The sequence below is a fragment of the Patella vulgata genome, chromosome 2, assembly GCF_932274485.2.
Source record: "Patella vulgata chromosome 2, xgPatVulg1.2, whole genome shotgun sequence".
In the NCBI taxonomy this organism is placed as follows: domain Eukaryota; kingdom Metazoa; phylum Mollusca; class Gastropoda; family Patellidae; genus Patella; species Patella vulgata.
The window spans coordinates 72,878,359-72,901,604 of NC_065880.2; the positions used below are offsets into that span (position 1 = coordinate 72,878,359).

The window sequence follows — 23,246 nt, forward strand, 5'->3', positions numbered from 1 at the left end:
TCAGTGTTCAACTCTTCACTATTTGTAACATAATTACATATTTTCATGCAAAATGTGATGATATGTGTTGAAAATTTTGCAATTGAACCTAATTTTACTTGCGGAAAGCCTCGAATAGCGTATCAATTGTAGCCGCGCACAAGACAGGAAATGAAATGGGGTTTAACGTTCTACTGTTCTGTTCCGAACTGGGCTAATTTTGCCCAGACAGCGGCACTACGGCCTACTCTTATATCGAATTCCAACCTGTCAAGGGATCTTTTACGAGGTCGAGCACGTCAATGTGTACACGGGACCTCGGTTTCTCGTTCCATCCGAACGTCTAGACAGCTGTCCTCGTCAGGCCCTCCGTCCTGCATCACTGACAAGGGGGACCACGCCGGAAAATTTGGATGAACTTTCTCAGCCAATGCAGGGATCGAACACCCGACCTCCAGTCTAGCGAGCAAGCGTCTTACCCACTTAGCCACCGTGATCCCCGCGGACAAGACAGGGCGCGAGTACACTATTGCAGATATACGGCCCACTCTTATTTGGATTTCAAAATATCAGTGATCGTTAACGTGCTGCCAATGGTAAAAATTCGGGACCTCTCTTTTGGGACCCTCTGAAGGACTACAGACGATTCTTCTGCCGTTCTGCGCCAGGGGAGGTTTGTTATTTATATATCTCTTCATCTACCTACATCGTTGGTCATCCAATCAATTTAACGATTTTGTCAATGTCATAATGACTTAAATAATTCCCACTATTTATTTCGACTTACTTTAATCCAGCAACCACTGTCTGGCGGTGTATTGGAGTGTTGGGTTTTAGTCAACACCACGTCTTGTAGATAAATCTGAATGAGGGTAAACATTTTTCTCGACATGGATGATTGATGTCTGTCAACGCAGAGGGGTGATTCTCCACCTACCGTGAAATATTGACCCTTGGTCGTAGTTTACGACATTTACTATAAAGACCACTATATTGCACGCCCTGAACTCCTCTTTGTCAATCTTTATATGAAAAAACCCCAAAACAACTGGCATTAGTGTACTTAACTTTTCAGACTGTATCCACATTTGTTCCTTTATTAGAAGTGGTATTAATTACAAGTAGGCCTAAAGTTCAGAAAGAATGAACTTAACGAGTGTACCATGGACCAGGAACCGAGCATTACCTCATATCCGTCATCTTGGAATTGTGACGTCATATAAAAATCCGTCAATCAAGACAATGGGCAAATGGATAAGCAAGTACCATGTCGATCGTACATGAATTGGAGGGACCTAAGACATTTTTTTAGAAGAAAGACCAGCGAAAACAAGAAGATGGGTTTGGGACCTAGTTCGTGGTCCAAACATATCACAGATCAAATTTGATTTCTCTCCACCTGACAAAAATAATTCAATACTCGTATACAATACACCTTTACAAGGTTACCGGTATGAGCATGCAAGAAAAATATTTTGCTAAAGATTCTTAAAAAAAATAAAAGACCGTATCCCTTTTTAAAACTATTGCACGACATTTTAATGTTCGGACTATTAAGGTGCGACCCAGTTGATTTGAGGTTAAAATATGGCTAAAATGACTTGTGTATCTTTTTGAATCAAATATTTGTTCAACCAACAAATTAAAACAGTTAGAACCAGAAATGAAATGAAATGATGTGTGGTTTAACGTCCTCTATTAGTCAGAACCAAAGTGTCTGGAAGTTCATGACAAATATATAACCAAAAGATGTTGGCATTTCGGGTATTTTAAATGATTTTTTAAATATATTTATTGAATTTAAAATTTATATAAAACTAAATTCCTTTTAATGGGTTCTGGTCGAACCACCAACAACGCTGTATTATAAATGATTTGAAGTAAATATTTTGGTTTGGTCTATAAACAGTAGTAAAAGTGTTTACAACATTGAAAAAAAAATAGGGTTGGCTACCTAATTATTCTAAAAGCCTAAATGTGTTCAGTCGGGTAGAAAAAGTAGCTGTATACTTAAATATAGCAGGTTCTACTTATTTTTATTTTCTTTGGTAAATAAATGTGTCATACCGTGCTATAAAGTAAAAACCCGCTGAACTGGAACGGAGCGCGCGGGGAAAACGAGCACGCCACGAGACTTCGAGCATTCACTGCGAACTATGACCTGGTCAAAATAACGGGACCCGAAAATCTCAGGTGAAAAACTTGACAAAAACATTTTCAAGCTTGTGTTTTTAATGAAATTTAATGAACATTCTAAACCGTGGATATAAATATTTCCATTTTATACTATTTGGATCTAATTGCATTTCTAATACAGATCAATTTTCCTCTAAAACTGGGATCTATGTTGTGGCGGATGCGATTCACCTATTTACATTCCATGGTTATCCGCCGAAGGTGAGTCACTCAAATAGTAGACGTGATATTACTCCGCCTTTCATTTGCGATTGACATCCAATGGCGACTTACTTGAATCGGTGTGTTGTGCTTACGGACTAAACTAAAACTAGAATATCTTTATCAAGTGAAACTTTACAGTTGTTTTTGGGAATATTGTATTGTGAAGCTGATCAGAAAGTAAGTTTTTCTTCTTTTTCTATAATTTTGCGACGTCTTGTTTGTGAGAAAATCGGTGTCACGTTGTCCAAAGACGGGAAGTGCACATAACCTCATTTTGTGAAGAGTCGTGACGTAGTAGACCTACCTTGTCATTTACTCAGGTGTGCTTCTGATTTTCATTTAAATTTACACGACCCGGTCTTGACCAAAACATGTCGTGAATACTAAAATATGATATTTTATTTTCAAAACCGCTGTCGTCTTCTTGAATTTTTATTGTATTTTATATCTGTTTCATTTTCTGTATTTGTAAATATTGCCGGACTATTTTTTATTATTTTGCATACAAACAATACGACGCAGGTAATGAAGCCGGTTCTAGGGGGGTTTGTCAAAGCTTGGAAACCAGCCAGCGATAAACAAATCTCCTTCAACAGTGAAATGAAAACTCAATCCTTTTTAGAGAACAATTTCATTGTGGTTATTGGAGATTACATTCTGAATATTCTTTGCGCATCGGATTTAATTACCTTTTGACAAATACCGACAATTGTCAATTTAACAGCTATTAAAACAATGCACCTGACAATTGGCCGCGGGCCAAAAATGTCTCAACACGTCCCTTTTCGGCGTCTTTTACCTGTTGAGGCGGCTCCCTTTCATTTTATTGATATTTGTTTAGTACCTATATCTTTTGTATATAGGCACGCTTACGGGCCTAGACAAGAATAACTATTATAGACTACAGTTGCGTAGTGAAAGTGGTTTCATTCGATACCTAACATTAATATATGACTGAACTAGGCATATTTAAATAAATACCTGTAATCCTGAATTTAAAAAAATATATATATAGTTCTTCTTTTAAATGGGAGTGGGTGACTATTATCTGCTGGAAAGCTTTTAATTGCTTTTCTGTTGATTTTATATTTATTATACTAAAAATAGGTATTAATAATGTCTATATAGTAGTTATAAATTAAAACATATATTATTTAGAAAAAACAATGCACAGTAGGCCTTATATACATGATGCTGAGGTTATACCCTTTTTTGCTTTTTTGGGAAAACAAATATGATTGCTGAAAGACAAAATATGAAATTATATAATACTGCAATGTGATTTGAAATGTAATTTTTACTATTGATTGGTGTTGGTTGTGTTTCCGTGGAAACCAACAGGTATCAATGAGAGACAGGGAGTATGTGATTTACTCTCCTTTTAATGAGAACAATAATAAAATAATTAATATCTTTTTCTTTGTTATACACAGTTTCATCATGTAGTTATTGATTAGTTAGGTAATATGGATGGAACCTGGTCTGATGACAATATTGTTTTTTTGATTAATTTCAAAGAACAAAGAGAGTCAATTTAATACAAAACTTATTTTTATTAAAAGTTGTTAAAAACATCAATATAATTTGATTGGTTTATTTTGTTTGTCTTTCAAAACAGCTCATTGTTCTCTAATGTGTTTTGCTTTCTTTAGAAAATGTGCATTAGGAATATTTGACAGTAGCATATGGTCGTACAATTATGCTAAAATTAATGTCTTGAAAATGATATTGTCATATTGTCATTTATAGTCCATCAGGTTGAGAAAGATGTATTGTTTGTATCACACGATGATAATATGAACTCTTTAAAGGCAAAGTCCCAGTTTTCACAATGTCTCCGAAACATGACTTCGTTTAAGTACTGTTATGCAAGCCAAACACAAAAATGTAAGAGCATTGCCTCAATAGTCTGTCTGAAAGTTTCTAATCAAGATATTGAGTCATTCTGAAATGATGGTTTGATTTAACCCATTTTAGAACAATTCTGTTGGTCAATTCTAATTTTATTCTATGAGTGACTGGTAATTGTGGCGATCACTTACTACTATAATTACAGCAAGTATGTAGACATTGCGGTCATACCTGTATTACTGTGATACCTTCTTTAAGTCACATCATCTTCATTCAAATTCATCAATTGATTTTCATAAAGGTACATGAACACAGGAATCCCTTGTTTAAAGACATCTTCAGTTTTATTCATAAAGGGTCTATTGATTCAATTTTATTCTTAATACATGTAGGTCAACTCATTGACCTTTATGATGGGTTAGGCACCCCAGGAGTTCGAAATATCAATTCTTTTATCAGAAATTAATAATTCATTCATTTTAATGGATTTTGTATTTTTGATATTGTATGATAAAATGGAGTTATACCTGAATGAAATGGGGTTTAACATCTCACCTCACTGCACTGACTATAGGCTAATGAAGAAGGACCTACACATAGATAAAGAGTGTGTTATGAGGGAAGTTTTGCCATTAAAGTGGTGCTACAGCCTACTCTTATAACTGTAAAGGGTTCTTTTACACACTAACATGCTAACACATACATTTCTTGTTCCATCCGATTGACTAGACACTGTTATACACGTATGTCAAGCTTCACTCTGGTAGTGTGCATTATCTTTGCAAAACAACCTAGAAATCAAATTAGTATTCAGAAATTGTAGTCTCCTCTCCCGTTCATACTCTTGTAATCTATAAATAGTCATTTATTTATTTCCTTTAATTTAAATTTACTTTTAGCTCTTAAAGCTTCTGTAATGAGCACATTGAAATTCAACAGGAATAAACAAAGTTTTAATATTGAATTAAGTTAAATCTGGCAGTAAACAAAAGTAAATGTATGTAAAAAGAGAGTGTAAGCACTATGTTGCAGTGTTTATTCTGAGAAATTTGGAATTGAGTTGGCAATGTGTTGGTTAAGAGAAACGTCTCTAATTCATAGTCAGCCAGCTCTTCTTTGATGTTCCCTTCGGTTGTTCAAGTAAATCTCTTGGGTTTGATCTTCTGTGGCTGAAACTTTGTTTACAAAAAGCTTGACTGATCCAATTTTAGATTTCTTGTCGGTTGATTTCTTGGCACGAGTTAAATCCAGCTTACCCCTATATTTTAAAAATAGTAAAATACAATTCTTACTCATATATTTGTCATTTAAAATACTAATGCTTTTAGATGGAAAACATTAAAATATTTTAAAAATAGTAAAATCCAGTTCTTACTCTCTTTTGTTTTCATTTAAAATACTTATGATTTAATAAGAAAAATGTTAGAATATTTTTAATAATAGTGAGTTCTTATATTGCACACAGATCCATCAAAATTGATGCTTAAGGCGCATTTAGCTCCCCGTTTATCACAAAATAAAAACACTGTTAATGTTAATAAACAGTCAAAACCAGATGAGTTTTTAACTGCTAAAAATAGTAGAATCTGATTGTTACTCTCTTTTATTGTGCTTTATGCTCTATAATAAAAAAAAGTTCAGATTTGTGTTATGTTTGCAGTGTACATGCAGTAATCCCTTTCCCTGGTTTCTTAAGAGCTCTGGTGGTAATGAGTACCAGGTAATAGCAACTTCATGCGGAATCTTGGGGTTTTCAAAGAACCCTGATTGCAATGATACTTTTAGTTAAGAAACATGTTCAGAGCAAATCTGTTAACAAACATGGATTCAGAGCAGATCACATTTTGAGGACACCTGGATGACGTTAATACATTTGTACATGTATGCATGTACATAGAAATGTTTATCAGGGACTGGGTTTTTGTTTCAATGTGTGCTAGTTGTCTATAAAATCAACTGTGTCTATTTATTGACCATTACCTGGACCCTGTACTGGTCTGATAGTATTAATAAAGTAAGGCTATAAAATATGATGGGGGTACTTTCTACTGAATGAGTTATCTGGTAGTTCTAATAATGTAATCACTTCACTAATATTATCCATATTGACATTATGACTCTCCTGGGTTTGTTATCTGTAAACACACATGCCACAGATCTGACCTTTGACTCCAGGTCCTATCCTGACAACAGACGATATACCCAGATGAATGCCACCCTTGGGATGTGTTATACCGGGCCTGTAAATCTCATCACTAATGATTATGGAAATCAGCTCTGTGCTTTTTATAGCTGTTTTTTTTTCTGGGAATCCTATATTTTCCCTCTAGTATAAAGAACTGTTAAACTTCTATTGAAACTGCTTACAGAGAGAGTGAGAGAGATGTGGTTTTAAGATGTAACTTAAAATCGTAACTTATGACTTACATGTACATGTATATAGTGCAGATTATCCCAAACAAATGTTGCTTAATGGCACTTTACATAATAATAAAAACAGTTACACATACAATCACACAAAATTTCAAAAATAACAAATTTACAAATCAACGATTGAATTCAATTTGGTAAAGGTGTGTTTTTAGTTTCAGTTTCGAAAAGTAGGTAATTTTCAGTGCATCACTTATAGTGTTCCGCATCTTTAGAGCAGCATAACTGAAGCAGCTTACATGTAAATCACACATTCTTAATTTAAGTCTGTTTATCAAGAATTTGGTTGACTAGTACTGTACAGTAGCTGGTAATTTGTCATTATTAATTTGTTAATCATTTTTCTATCACTATCCCAATATGTTTTTTCTGCTTTTGCCATAATTTCTAAAGCAGTTGCCCCTGTGCCCCAGCCCCCACCCCAATGGTTCATACACTCATGTTTTAACCATGATGAAGCTTAGTATAAAATTTACATAATGAATAATATTTGCAAATAGGTTGTTGAAAAGTGAGGAGTATTTCATTGTTATGGTAATTTGTGCATGCATTTAAATATAATGTCAAGTATAGGATCCTGTGTGTACAGGTAGCTTTGAATCATATTGAAAGTGCCTTTTGCAAAGTCATATACCTGAAAGGTGTATATAAGTAAATGGTATAAACCTTGTGTAAGTTATTCACCATGAGTGAAGTTTAATTCACTGTATACAAAACCCAGATTAGCGTAATGCATATAGTTTGATTATCATGCATAACTGGTGGCGACTTGTTTACTGGTTTATAAAATGGATATCATGTGACCAGTGAATGCATATAGCCTTCTTTTTCTTTCAAATGATAATTCACCGTGTATACATGTATTAACTTATTTCAACCAAACTAAAAGTATTAATAGTTTGAGGTACATGTATACTATACCTGATGATGATAGTTTACCGATTTATAAGATTGAATTATCCTGTTGATAAATTGCTGACCAATGAATTCACATGTATAGTCATCTTTTCCCTTTTCAAATTAGAGAACATTAATTTTAATTTCACTCTTTGATTGAATGCCCCCTTCCTCCTGAAATACATGTAGAACCTGCCCTCTGCTCCCATTCTGTTCATGCCCCTGGACTACAGTTTCGTGATAAAAGTCTTTTAGAATCTGTTTCTAATCTCTAATACATGGTGCCATTGTGAAAAGATGATTGCATGTTTTATTGTAATAAATCAATTGTTTGTTAATGTGGGTTGACATGTGCTTTAGATTCCTATTATTGATATTTATCAGTAGTAAATGGAAGTCCTATCTTTTTCTCTATTCAATCAATTACATAAATTACTTTCTTACATTTCTCAGTCTTCATTACCAATCGGTCCAGAAATATAGGATGTTAATCTCCATTCCATTTCATTTCTTTAAAATTTTGATATTATCTCCAAGCTGTTTGAACCAGACACAGATGATATGAAGGTTGGTAAATGTGTAGACAAAACCTGAGCCAAAGTTGCTGAGATACAGGTGTTTTATGTTTTATTTCATGAGTTGTACTTATTGGTTCTGAGCAACTTTACTTTAAGTGAGTCAGCATTAATTAATTTGATAATTAGCAGGGACTATGGTTATTTTGAATGTCATGTACCAGTATTTCAAAATTAATTAAATTTATTTTCTTGCTGGAGGTGGTAAGGACTATTTAAAGCATGTTATGTGGCTTGGGGTTTTTAAATTTTATTGTCTAAGTGTTTCACTCTTCAAACCTGTAAAACTGTGGTTAAAATATCAAACTATATTTGAAAATTTAAATAATTCAGATATGAAAAGCTATGACTTTACCTTCAAAACAGATTCGCTGAAGCAGAACAGGATTGTGCTAAATATAACATCATTGCTGACACGCTTCACTGATTTCTTACCTGGACCATAAAATGAAGAGAAAATCTACAAAGCCTTGTAGAGCTTTATGATCAATAAAGTTATTGATTAAATAAAATCTTTTAGTAGGAAAATAAGTTTCTTTGTTCATATATTTTTATTGATGTTCAGTGTACATAGGTGTAGATAAATTTAACAAGATTTTTATCAGAATGTTATTACTTTCTGAGAGATTTTTATGAACTTTTTTGCTTTCTTTCATAGCTTATTGATGTAACACTTCATTGTGAAGATGTTATTAAAGATATTGTAGTTTTTTTTGCTTGAGAGGAAATGAATAAAAAAAATGGCAATATAATTTCAATTCAATTCAAATAATAATCGAGAAAGGTTGAAGTCAACACCAACTTTGTTAGATCCCATCTTTTTGCATGATCTGTTTTGAAGGAAAATATTTTGAGGGATGATTTTCAGATAAAGTATTTTTTGGTTCTCGAAAAGATTATTTTAATAAACGTAACCATGCAGGATTAGAATAGATGTTGTTGAATCTTTAATAAGCTCAGTATTAAATCGGAATTTGTGGTTTTGCATTGAACTGCACTAATTGGGAAATAGATGTAGTTTATACTTGAAATATCCATATACACACTTATGAAATATAAACAGGAAAGTGAGAAATCCATTAGGAATTTAGACAACATATATTTTTAACACTCCCTAATCTGGTCACCAGCCTAAGTAAAAGGGTCTGGTTGTTAATCCTGCTGACTTACACCTATAATGAATAGAGCCCCATATACTTAATAGACATAGTTGATTACAGGAGGGATTAGCTGGTTATATATTAAAACAATTATTTACTTTAAATATTGATCTAGCTTTCTTCAGGTGTCAACTTGACAGTTTGTAATGGAGGCACCTCACTTATATACTAAACTTGAGTCTTGTTTATTATTTGGATTTTTATAATCTTAATGTTAGGCTGTGTCAACCTCGCAATTTAATATTGCTTGTCTTTAATTACATATATTTATATAGGGGTAGGAAGTAGGAACTAGTAAGTAATGTTTATAGTTCTATTGTTAGAGGAGTTGTTTTTAAAATATGGTTAACAGATACATGTGTGTGTGATATGGTGTGCCACCTTCACACAAGTACACAGGTTGTACCAGTCAGCCTTTAGTATTGTATGTGGATATTATTGTGTATAGATGATATTGACAGCCTACGAGATACACTGTGTGATATAACTGCAGATAGCAGGTATCTACGCCTACATACTTGTAGATCTATATACATATGTCATATGTAGACAGTTTATTTTCTTAAACAGAATAACTGTAAACTATAGTATATTTTTCAAATATTTAACATATGTTGAACCGCTGTGATTTCGCTACTGCAGCTTGTGAAATTGTTGAAATGATTTTATTTGAAATATTGTTTCATAGATCAACATACCATTACCTTGTAGACAGTTTATTTTCTTAAATGGAATAAATGTAAACTAGTACAATTTTCAAATATTTAACATATGTAAAACTGCTGTGATATTTCTACACGTACCTGCAGCTTGTGATTGTGTTGGAATTATTTTATTTGAAAGAATTATTTCGTAAAAAACAATTGTTAATGGATAAAGTATTATTTTTCAAATAACACTATACACGTCTGTGATATACCTTTACATGCAGCTTGTGAAGGTGTTTCTTAAAGAAATTGGTACATTGTTTTCCAAGCTAAAATATTGTTAATGGATATAGTATTATTCAGTGGATGTTTTTAATATAAATGGGTCAGTGATAAATTAAACAATATTGTTTAGAAGTTGGAGTATATGTATGTAAAGAATGTGAAGAGTTGAAGCTGAAGACATTCTAGTGATAACTATTGTATGGTGTTGAGTTGAGTATGTCAGTAAGGTAGATAATATTAGTATACTATAGTATGTAAGGTGAGGTGAGAAGTCTACTACAGTAGTAGATTAGTAGAACTACTATACCAAGGTAATAGTGCTTCTACAGTTGATGTTTAAATATTTAAAAGTGTGTTATAGGGTGGTTATGTAGTTCACAATAGAAACGGTGTGAATGTATTATTCAAGATAAAAAGATTCATTGCTGTTTGTATTGACAGGCGTATGGTTTTAGGTAGACAGAGACCAGTCAAGGTGCAAAATTTTCTTGAGTTTTAATTTTGAAGATTCTTGTTTGTATTTGACACCTAATGTTCATAATTTGTTCAGTGGAATAGATGTACTGGTAGAGTGTACATGTATATAAAAGTTGGGATGGCCTAGTGGTCTAGACTGCCGGGCTTCGACATCTAGCTGGCCGGCCACCTCTGGCTTGCGGTTGTGGTTTCGATCCCTGGTGTGAGCGTATGTGGTTTGGAGATAGGGGAACCTTCTCAACCTCGTGGGTTTACTCCGGGTACTCCGGTTTCCTCCCACAGGAAAAGTCACCTGCGCATGCGCTAAGATAGATGTAATGAAAATGAAAAATAAGACTTGTCTGAGATATCACGATATCACCTTCGGTGGAAGCGCACGTTAATCGTTAATCACCCACCCTGACTTTACATGTATATGACCAATTTTTCCGAATTTTTCATCACTTGAGTGCATGTGGGAGTACTGTGTCCTGCCCCGTATACCACTGTTGATAGGAACCAATGTATATATAAGATTGATCTGCACAATATTTTAATTTGAAATGATGTTAAAAAGAGATGTAACATATTAATCATTTTAGGTGCAACATTACATATAATATGTAAATCTATTAACATTTGAATATCGACTATCTAATTATTTATTATGTAGATATGCTTCTAATATTGAGTCAGTTATGATAAATGTATGTTATTAATTATCTTATAAAGAGAGGTAACATTACATACAGCTAGATAAATGCATGTACTGACCTAAATAGATACCGATAGTCAGTCGATCTAATTAAACAATAACATTTAAATATAGAATATTGATATTTTATATAGATATCTTATTGATATTGAGTCAGTTATTTGTATATAATAATTTAAAACAACGGGAAATAAAAGATAGACATCCATGTACATGTATATTGGAAACATACTTCCAAGACTACATCAAATTAACTTCTTGTGGGTGGAAGAATCTATGGAATAGTGCAGGTCAGCATAGCATGACGTTGGAGAAGGTCTATAAGTATTTGTTACAGGATGTGTTATTTAGACATACATACATGTACTTGTACATTAGAAGTACATACATTAGGTAGACAGATGTACAGAGATAGACATCTACATTACATATACATGTAGATAGACAGATGTACATGTACCTTTCATGAGTCGGTTATGCCTAATATAATATATAGACATTTCCCGACTTTGTTGTGGAATAATTTACCTGAAAATCCAAGACTGTGAAACTTTGACTACATGTAGACATATACATACATGTGCACGAGTCAGTATGCCGTATGTAATATAGACTTGGTTATAAATGTAATTCACAAGAAACGAACATGTAGGTGTCAGTTATTTTAATCTAAATGTCAGCCAGTTTTCTAAATTAAAGTTAAAAGTATTTTCTAATTGCGTATCTGCAAAAATCGTTGTGGTAGATAGAGCACTGGTAATTAACTTTGGAGAAAATGAACAAAAACAAAGAAATCGGTTGAATCTCACCTGCACATTTTTAAGGTCAATTTAAATAGAAATGTTCTGTCTGCACTCAAAATCTGCATTTAATCACTGGCAAGACCAAAGGAGGTATTACCTAGAGCAGTACATGTAGATATGCAAGGAAATGAAATGGAATTGTGTTAAGGTCCTATTGGTACTTTCCTGCTCCATTCAGACCATTGAAAACTGGAGATATGCAAGGATATTATTTGTGTAAATGTGCATGTAAAACAAATTATATGTGTATAGCATGTTAGTAATTATCTTTTTCTGGACTCAGAAATTAGGACACAGTAATTTGAATTTATATTTCTCCGGAACACCCATTAAAATTTTGCATCTGATTTCTCTGGTGAAAAAAGATAATTTAAAAACAAAATTACTTGGGCTTTGAAATGTCCATCTTCATTCTAGCCGGTGCACAAAAGTAGGACGTTAAACCCCATTTCATTTCATTTCTTTGAAATTTTAAACAAAACATTGTTCACAAGACTCAAGTCACTGATTTCTTGCTTTGGCTTAATTTGTTATATGATTTCAGTAGCACGTCACGCATAACTAATAATAAATATTTTCTATGTTTCAGGTGATGTACATGTAGAGATAATGGAGTATACAAATGCCAATAGTTAATTGTTTATAACTTTAATTTATTAGTCAAAATGGATGACTTGGATTATATAAAGAACATTCATCCGCATTATGAATATGATACATGGGACAGACATAATAGTATCGCAATATCTGCAACTAAAGGTTTACGCAATGCTCCGGGTGAAAATAACTGCTTCGTCAACAGTGCTGTACAGGTAAGCAATCTACGAACAATATATTAATCAGGCCTGGAAATATCAGTGATCTAAGGCACTAAAGAATTAGAATCTGACATTTTGAATTTGTGTTGGACATATGTTAAAAATATCAATAAAAACAAATCAAAGACAAATCAGTTCAGGACAAAAGGACAGGCACCAGTGTGAGTGAATCAGTGCCTGACAATATCATTGACAGGTGCCATATTGATATACCTTCTGTTCCCTCTATCCATGCATGCACACATATACTAATCTTTTAACTAATCTAGGCCTATTGTTTTCTGTTTTCAGCCTAGGCCTTTCGACTTTTGTTTACATCCACATGCATTATCTGTGCTTGGACAATTTTCTCTGCTAAAAGAATTCATTTACAAACAATTTGCTAAACACGTCAATCAAATAAAAACCAGTGGCATTTGTTTCAGATATGTTCATCTGCTTGTTTTCTCATCCAAATCACTCAATACATTTACCCCTAATTTCAGTTGGGGGTTCTCTCAAATTGTTGCGTCTATTGATAGCACATCTGAACCTGTCGATTAGCAGATTGTCAACACACATATTTACATTTCATCAAATGATACACATTGCCAAATAAAAGTTTTCTTTGTTTTATACATGTGTGCCTTCCACTATAAGATTAATCATATTGGCTAGAGACAAGCTATAATGTTTATACCCCATATGTGTACATGTATCATGTACAGTGTAGTAGCTTAATATTTATCAGTCTAAATATGGGTATATATAGCCTATATATATACACTTTCAAATCAGTTGGGGGAGGCAAGTGATCTGAGGCATGTACTTTAGATCATTAGGTCTGTCAATGTGTCAAGTGGTGTGGTTTTGATCCCAGACTTGCTTTCTCAGGGTCCCCTGGTTTCCTTCCACTGTTTCCACTGTACAATGAATTTATTGTACATGTACATGTAATAAGATTGATCATGTTTGCCCCAAAATGACAGTTTGTGTCAAGTGGAGTTAAACTCTCTCTCTCTCTCTCTCTCTCTCTCTTGTATCAGTGTTCAATTCTCATTTACATAGATGGCAAATTGATTTCTGCTGCATTACAATAGTTTTATTTTACATTTATCTACGTCCCTACCTGTACATCAAGTCTGATATGACCTGTCACCAACCTCAATCAAGTTCACCGGTCATCTTTACTGGGTTTCTCCTTTTGTTAATTCATTTTCTTCTTTAGTAATTGAACAGTTGACCCCAACCTTCAACCTCTGTATTTTAAAAGGGTCCAGAGACAGACTGGCCACTCGGTCCTTTTGATTATGTATATCAAGTGGGGTTGATGATGATTTAACAGATTAGATCTTGGCAAATAAAAGTGCCGCTAGTCTCTGGTATGAAAATTTAAACATCATGTCAGCTCGTGGCAGTAATGTATGAGTTTAGTTAAAGATTTAGAGCTCAGTCTCTGTAAAGATTGTTTTAATGGTCCCTAAATACTTTGAATACAATACATAGGGCGGTGCCTTTCAGATGGACTTGATAAAATAAATTTCTTGAAGTTGATGTTATTTTAGGTTTAATCAGGTTTTTTCCCCAAGTAGATGCAGATCTTGAATCTTAATAAAGCAAGTGTACGCATACTGGGAGGTTGTTGGCTACATTTGATTTGGTGTGATCGCACGTCGGGGCCAATTTTAATCTGCGTGCAACACATCCTTTTAAGAGGAACTTTTGAATTGTTTGCTGATTGACTTTGCTGATTGGTGTTTGAAGAATAAGTTTTGATTTAACTATAGGCATTAAACACTTATGCATAAAAATTCGATTATGGACAAAATTTGAGACATGTATGCCTTTCCATTCCAAATGTACATGTATACACACATTCTCTTAAAAGAGTCATGCAAATTAATTTTTTCTTTAAGGAGATTAAAGAAAATTTCCCATACTCTTAATCCAGAATCTATGTTCTTGCTTGACATGTAGTAAAGAATGAGATATTAAGGTTGAGTTTTAAGGGTCAGTTAAAAGATAATAGTTTGTGGAAAGCTGTATAAACATAGGATACAGGACTACAGATAATTAACATGTTTGTGTCTTAACCACTTCTATTATCTCTATTACTTCTATTGTTCTAGTTGATAACCCTTAAAACAATAGCTTATTAAGTGAAGTAGATTAGAGTGGTGTAAGTCCAGGTCAATTCCAGGCCTGGTTTCTCACATGGCCTGATAAACAACCCAATTAAAACATATTCATTAGAAAAAGTGTGGGATTTCAGTGATAAATTTGTGGAAATTTTGCAGGGTCATCTAAAACAAACCAAGAAGAAATACATGTACATGCATCACATAAACTTTACACTTACTTGTTGGTTTATTTTGGTAGTAAAATGTTTGAAAAGTTTAAAAATACATCAATTATCATTTACAGATATGATTTATTTTGTTACTAAAATTTCGAAAAAACATAGAAAAAAATCAATCATCATTAATTACGAACTGTTTTGTGTGAAAACCGAGTAAGAAGATAAAGTACTGTTTATAGTTTATAAGTGATAAACTTTGATGAACTTGAATGGAGATATCTCTATAATTACTGCGAACAATACTAGAACTGTTTTAAGTATATATCACATTGTTTTGGTGACATATGACATTAATGTAGTACCCGGTAACTTCAAGATGTTTCACATCATGTTTATTTGAATGACAGTTAGCGTCACTTTACCTAGACGGTTTCTGAATAAGTTTAGCTACCTAGACTGTATGTAATTAAATTCATAGTCTTGTCATCTGCGATTTTCAGCCCATATCAAATTTAAGAAGTTGTGTTGCCAGTCCTAGGGATTTCTTTGTTGCAAGATTTTCGCTTTATATAGAGAAAACATGTACACATGTAATTTACTGGCTTGCTGGAATGAATTTACGTGCACCACACCATGGCAAGATTTACTGTTAAAGCAAAAAACATTTAACTTAGAAGAATTTAGGTGCACATGTATTTAGGGTTAGGACAACCTTTTGTTAGGTCACACTATATAATGACCAAGTGTTTAGTACATGTAGCTTCAATGAGTTAGGTTTAATTCATCAATGCTTTAAAATTTTTATGAGTTAATCATAATCAAACTCAGAACTAAAATTTCTACTACAATGAAGCTTGTTAGGGTTATACCAGTCATGTGAATTTAATTCATTAAAAGGATAACAAAGGGTGATTGAAAGAGCAAACATAATAATTATGTCATGACATTATGACATGTTAATGGCACAAGGTACATAAGCTATTATTTCCCATACATCAGGTGTGCTTGGTATTGTGATGTCCCCGCAACATGTGACACAACCATTACATTTCCTCTGTCATGTTAAATGATTTGACAAATTAGATTTTACAAATCTCTGATTAGTTTTACTACTATATTGTACATTAACAATGGCTACTCATTCAAGCCATGATTATAGGTGAAAAATGTAGATCTGTGTCTTGTCTGGCCATTTTAACCTTTTATTCAAAAGATGTTATTTGAATGAAGAGAATATTGGAATGTGTCACGCCTCTACAAGACATTAGTTACATGTGTACATTCATGTACTCAAATTTTGAAAGGAAGACCACAGACTTTGCATGCTATATGGTAACGAAACCTGGTAGGTTTGGGTTGGTCTGTAGGGCTTCCTCTAAGAACATGCTGAACCACAGTATATGTTTGACATATAATATTGACTGAGCATAATGATTATGTAAAAAAGATCAAAGTCTGCCAGTAGCACTGACCACATGATTTTTTCCATTTGAGACAGGGGCCACATGAAAAATCATGCCATTGCATCACCTTCACTTGTGATATACTGTACATTATAACATGGCATCTTACTACAGTGTATTTGGAAGTAACTGACTTAATTTAACCCAAACAATTATTTGGGGGGATCTTTATGTTGATGAAATTAGTTTTCTTGGAGTTGCACCCCCATCCACCACTTTAAATAATTTAAAAGATTACTCCCACTCCTTTCTAAAAATTCTGCACAAAATTCCCTTTAATTTGTAGAGAATATGATTAGGTTGTAAATCAAAGAAATTAATACTTTCTGTCAAAGACAATATTCAATTTGAAAAATCACATTATTGTTCGAAAAAATATCTTGTTAGCGGGGTTTAAATAGATTTTGGAGCATATCTATTTTTATCCGTTGTAACCCTTTGATGTTTATATAAATAAAGTCTATATTATACCTATATTATACCTGTTGTTCAACATGCTCTATTTATGCATTGGGTTATGATGGGAATTTGACACCCTCCATATTGTAAACCTTAGTTTGTATTAGTCTACAGACAATACTTCTTTTTCTATTCATTGAAAATCTTTTACAAGATAACTTTTATGTAGACTTGAAAACATCGTGGGAAAATCACGCCAAGTTTCAGACCCTGGAGATCAGCTTTTCAATAGCTTATTGTGAACGGGATCTATCTTACTGTTTTTTTTAATCTGATCTATTCATGACTGCACAAACGGCCTTCCACCAATGTTATGCAAGGACAGGTAACAGAACTGTGCGGTATGGTGTTGACCTTTTACTAAAGAGGTAACTGATAAATACAGGAACCCAACACCTATATTTCTCTGAACTGGCCATCTTTGTTTATCTAATGGTGTTGAATTTAACACATCTATGGTGATAATTGGTTCAGTGGTTGGAAAATAACCAGAAAACATTGAGTAAGAGAAGTTAAAAGAAGGCAAGAGAATAAAGAAAACAATTTGAATTTGCACTCCACTTACATAGGTTAAAAGTCTCTGAGAATGATTTGAGTAATATAGGAATTCCTACAATATTGTAAAAGTTGAATCTTTAATATGAATATGTAGGAGTCAAAAATGGCTCAGTCTGTTCAGTATTTACAAGGATATAATGAATTGAAATCCCATTAATCTATTTAAACGGTACACCACCATCTTTACAGTGGACATGTTTGTTTCTCGAAATCTAATTGATAGACCCGTTTTTAATCTGCTTGCATCCCGGGTGTGAGATTATCTACCATTGATACATGTACATGTATGTTGATTTTATTTTCTTAAGTAACATACATGTATTTATGTAGATTAAGCTGTGAGAAATTAGATATTTTCTATAAAATGCAAATCACACACACTTACTTTAAATATAGATAAAATAAAATGAATTTGACTTCAAAAGTGATATTTTTACCTTGAGGATAATACTGTTTGATGTAATTATTGTTTGATATTATCAGCCGATGAGTATACAATATATTTACATGTATATAACAGTTTCGCTATATACATATCCTTTAGTAAATGACAAAAGGTGGGTGGTATACGTCAACAGCCATACATGAGTCATAACAGACGACCTATGCCTTTAATGGGAAAAAATTCAATGTAGCATCTTTCAGTGTTAACTGTATTGAAATACAGGGTAGTTGTTTACTGTGTATCACATGGTTGAATGACACAGTATTTAATCAAATAGAGCAGTGCATCTTGACACAGGTCTTAAATTATTTATAAAAGTCCTTCAGCCTTTGTGATGCAGTAAAATACAGTCATCCCTGCTCTTGTATACATACATGTAGATTACCAGGGGTGGACTGGAATTACAGGCATTTTGGCAATGCTCGGTTGGCTGAGCCTACCAGATAAAACAAATTGGCCATAATGAATAATGGGTTTACCTAGTAGGATATGGATACTTTTGCTGGTTTTAAGTCTGTTACTGTAGATTACTTGTCTGCGATATCACTATTGTACATGTACATGTAGAAGTGGACATTAAATGACCATGGTAGTATAACCTCCACTGCCATAGATTACTGATGTATCAAAACAGAAGTGCCTAGAAATCAAAATATCTACAAAAGACTATTATTTACTCCAACCTCAAACCTTGAGATCAAATAATTACATATTTTTCATATAAATATGTAATTATATGAAATAAATATACATGTATGTATGTCAATCGAACTATAATATATCCACCTCCCAGAGTTTACCTAACTGTAATACAATATTCATTATATACATATCTATAACATCTAACGATATATTTGATAGACAAGTTTAAGATAAGTCATTGTTTGTTTATTAAATAGTATTGTAATAGGACAGTTTGTCAAATATACATATCTACATGATAGACCACCTTACAATACTATATTATACAATAGGTCTCTAGTTATCTTTCAACTAGAGATTTTATTGTTTAGAGTTTGAGCTCATTAAGTGGTTTTCAGAATAAACTAGATTGGAAGAGATAGTCAACTCATACCTGTCAATTAGAGAACTGTACTTGAAACCTATCTGGTGGCAGCACACCTTTTTATTCTGTAGATTACTATGATTCATATTAGCATTAACAAACTGAAGCTGAAAATGGTCTCAATAAAATTCAAAGAGAAACAATTGACAGTTGAAATATAGTAGATTAATTTTCAGTCATTTTTATTAATCATTGTTTTAGAAACTACATGTACCCATGGTTGCTCTTATTGAACAGAATAAACCTGGAGTAACCCGAACATCAAAAGAAATTAATAAGAATGTAAAGTTGAAACCGATAAAATGCATGAACTTTACCGTGTGAAAGTAACAAAGTATAATTTTACAATCTTCAACGCCTCATGCTAATTACAATAAATATATCATTCGATTCATTTACCTGTTTCATTGAATAATGGCCATGAACTAATTTGATCATCCACGCTGAATCAGGGTTGATAATTTTATTGATGGGAGTTTTAAGACAAGAATGAAGGAATGTATCGAGTTCTAGATGGTCAGTTTTAGTGGCGTGTGATATGAAGTGTGAGATGAGAACTTTTATTTTCTTTTCATTAACACCTGAGTTGTCAGTTCACCCTTCAGATAATCATATCTCTACCTGACTCTCTATAATTTATATATTTTACACTCTGATAGTAAGTGTGAGTGACATGTTGCTGAAGGAATAATGTATTTTTAACTATTTTACCTTTTAATATTAAGGGTGGAGTGTGCATATTTACATGTAGGTTTGATTGTTGAGTTTAAGCACAAAAGAAAAAGTATACTTATTTTTCTTGAAATTCTACCTAATAGATTTATTTTGCCATTTTGATAAGGTTTAGTGTGCATTTTTAAGCTTGACTGTTGAGTTAAAGCACAAAAAAAGTATACTTATTTTTCTTGAAATACTACCCAATCTTTTGCTATTCTGGCTAAAATAAAGGAAATCTTGCAAATTGAATTGTAATTTATTTCAAGTACATTGTAGCATTCACTGTTCCAACATCGTGCTAACAAGGCTATAGGAAATAATTAAAAGATAATACATGTAATCGCACACAATATTTGATCGCCTCAATGATTGCATCATCACATCATGTATTAGAACTTCCTGCAACCGATGAAGAAAACCAGGTAAAATGTAGCGCATCGTGAATAATTAATACTAAGAAGATCATTGTTTGCTTTCCCTTGATAATACATGTCTTTAGGCTGTATACTGACAAATTAGTCATGCTCTTAGACTCCTATTTCAACAAATACTCAGCAAAAACCTGCAACCTGAACGGAAATGGCGTTTCATTTTGCAGGAAGAAATCACCTGTTATATGAAGGGTTTTATTGACAGGTGTATTGCGTCCTGCCGTTCCCAGTAATACGTCTGTACATCCAATATAGGATTAAATACAATCTTCACCTACCTTGTAATAAATGAGGGATTTACCTTAATACCCTCCAATATATTAGGATTAGACTCCATTGTTCACTTTTATCATGAATAATGATCTTTTTTGGGAGGGAGGGAATATTTGAGCGTACATTTGATAGATGTTGACACGTTTCACATTAAAAATATATGTGGCCCAATTTTATGAATTTGGAAGTCTATATATTGTTAAATATTTTTCTCCCGAACAACCAATTCTTTTGGGGGGCAATAATTAATATTTAGAGGTTATTGGATATTTATTTAAATCTTGGTAACCTTGGGCCAATAACGCGATTGTTTTTGAAAGCTTGTATGTATAAAAACTGACATTTGAGTGAAGCCAACACATACAATAGATGTTTTATAGTGTCAGAGATGCCAACTGAACCCCATCTGTCTTTTGTCCGATGTTTTTAATCTGACCAGTTCTGTTCTCATCTCCATTTGATTAGTATATATACATGTACAATATAGATATAATTAACGGCTTCTACAATATTAAAAGCTTTATCGTGTCTTATAATGACAGGTGAATGCGTTAGCTTAGATAGTCTAATTACCAGATCCGGAACACACAATATTGACCACAGTGCCTGGATAATGTAGAAAAATCATTCAGTTTTTAGGGGTTGGCCTGTAAACTTTTTTTTCAGGACTTTGCTAGAGTATAGTTTTATTTTCAATTTTTAAAGAAAAAACTTTGTTGTGGGTGGTTTATAGGCTCTAGTGTGCATGTCGAAAATAAAATTTTCTTCCAGTACCTGTAGGCCAGTGTATGGGGTTGGGTGTCCGAATGGTCTTTAATGAATATGCTTAAGATCATAAGGTTTGTCATTGAGTTAAGTGGCATAGTTCAATCCCACACTTGTACATGACAAGGAGCAGAGTCTCCTACCTAACGATGTGGGTTTTCTCTGTGTCCTCTAGTTTCCTCCCACTGCTAAAGAATTAGTAAATTAGTGAAATAAAATGGTAATATATGTTCGATGTTTGTTATGAAATGACCTAGTTTGTGTTTAGTGGACATTTAACTCTCTCTTAACCAAATGACATGACCTGGATATATATGTGTGTAACAGGTGTTTATAAACAATGTTACCATTAATCAGGCTTGAAACATTTCATATTATTTTAACTTAAACCAAACAATAGCTCACAACAACAATTTTACACCCATCTAAAACATGACCAATTTCTCAAACATTATCATACATGTACATAAAGTGACATGAAGCATCTTTACCTTGATGGCCAAGTCTATTGATTTTAAATGTAGCTTTGAACAACAGGTGTCAGAATAAAACCAGATTAACAAAGAGATTAATGTTTTTGTTGACCTTTCTGTTTGGAGAGTTCAGTTGAATACAAAATATCTTTAGAGTAACTGGTCAAACATGGTCACAGCTGGGACCTGTAAAAATATTAAAATTGGGTAGAAAAAGAGAAATGTTGATTTATTATTATTATAGCGCAATAAATGACAGATTTAATATGGGTACTTGTAGTTAGAATGGTATATTGTAGGTGACCAATAAATAAATTTCTTTTAAATCATCTAATTGACAAATGAATCTCAGACGACTTTTTTTCCCCTTGTCAAGCTGAAACTTCCATAAATCTTCATTTTTTTGGCACAGATTGGTATAAAAAGGTCTGATATTTTTTATGATTAATCATTAGGAACACAGAGGGTGGGTACTATAACCAATTATGTTAACTTAAGTCTCTGAGTATCGAACACTACAGGTGTTGTCAAACATGTCCAGTCTTTATTAAAACTTGTGATTTATCCTCCACATCTTAAATTAACCATCAAAATTAATCTCAGCAAGGTTGCTAAGATGAGGAAAAAATAACAGTAAATGATCCATGGATGGATTGATGTTGTTAATTAAGGAAACCAGATGTCCTGTGGCACATGCCTTAACAATAGCTATAAATATTTCAACACACACTCTCTATTAAGATGTTATCTATCTGATGGACAGTCTCCAGTTTCTCTTCAATTTCTATCACTTGGGTCATTGGGCTCATAGTCGTGTCTATGACCTTCTCAGGTGGTTGAACTTACCAATAATATAATGATTACAAACTAATTATAAACAGTTTTCTGTATTCTTCAATTTGCCATTTCGATTTCTGAAATTTTATTAATTAATTTGGTCATTTGAATTATCAGCGTCGTGGTTAAATCAATCTTTTGAAGATGCGTCTTATTGATTTAACTTGATAAACTTTAGTTGTGGTCACACCAATTCAATTTTATGTTCTTTGGGCACAACTGTTAAAATTTGCTTCTTATTTCTTTGGGAAAAATATTAATTTGAAAACCAAAAGTACTTAGATGCACTGTTCAACATCTTTTGGTTGTAAGTTTTTAAGTTTTGAAATTTTAAACAAAACATCAAGATTCAAGTGGCTATTTATTTACTCTGAAGAACTGATAATAAAATTGGTTTGGCCTAAAGGATGAATCATCAAGTAAGACAGAACAAAGTTTAATTCATGGGTCAATTTTTTGAATAGA

At 33.0% G+C, this 23,246-nt stretch overlaps 1 protein-coding gene across 4 annotated transcripts in view; it reads left to right on the forward strand.

The window, feature by feature from the left end:
• The first annotated feature begins 2,425 nt into the window (after window positions 1-2,425).
• LOC126810756 (uncharacterized) overlaps window positions 2,426-23,246 on the forward strand; it is a 59,902-nt gene continuing 39,081 nt past the window's right edge. For all 4 annotated transcript variants that reach the window (XM_050535994.2, XM_050535996.2, XM_050535997.2 and 1 more), the window contains exons 1-2: window positions 2,426-2,556; window positions 12,788-13,010. In XM_050535994.2, the coding sequence (XP_050391951.1) occupies window positions 12,864-13,010 (147 nt within the window). In that variant the 5' untranslated portion in view covers window positions 2,426-2,556; window positions 12,788-12,863. The remainder of the gene's footprint in view (window positions 2,557-12,787; window positions 13,011-23,246) is intronic.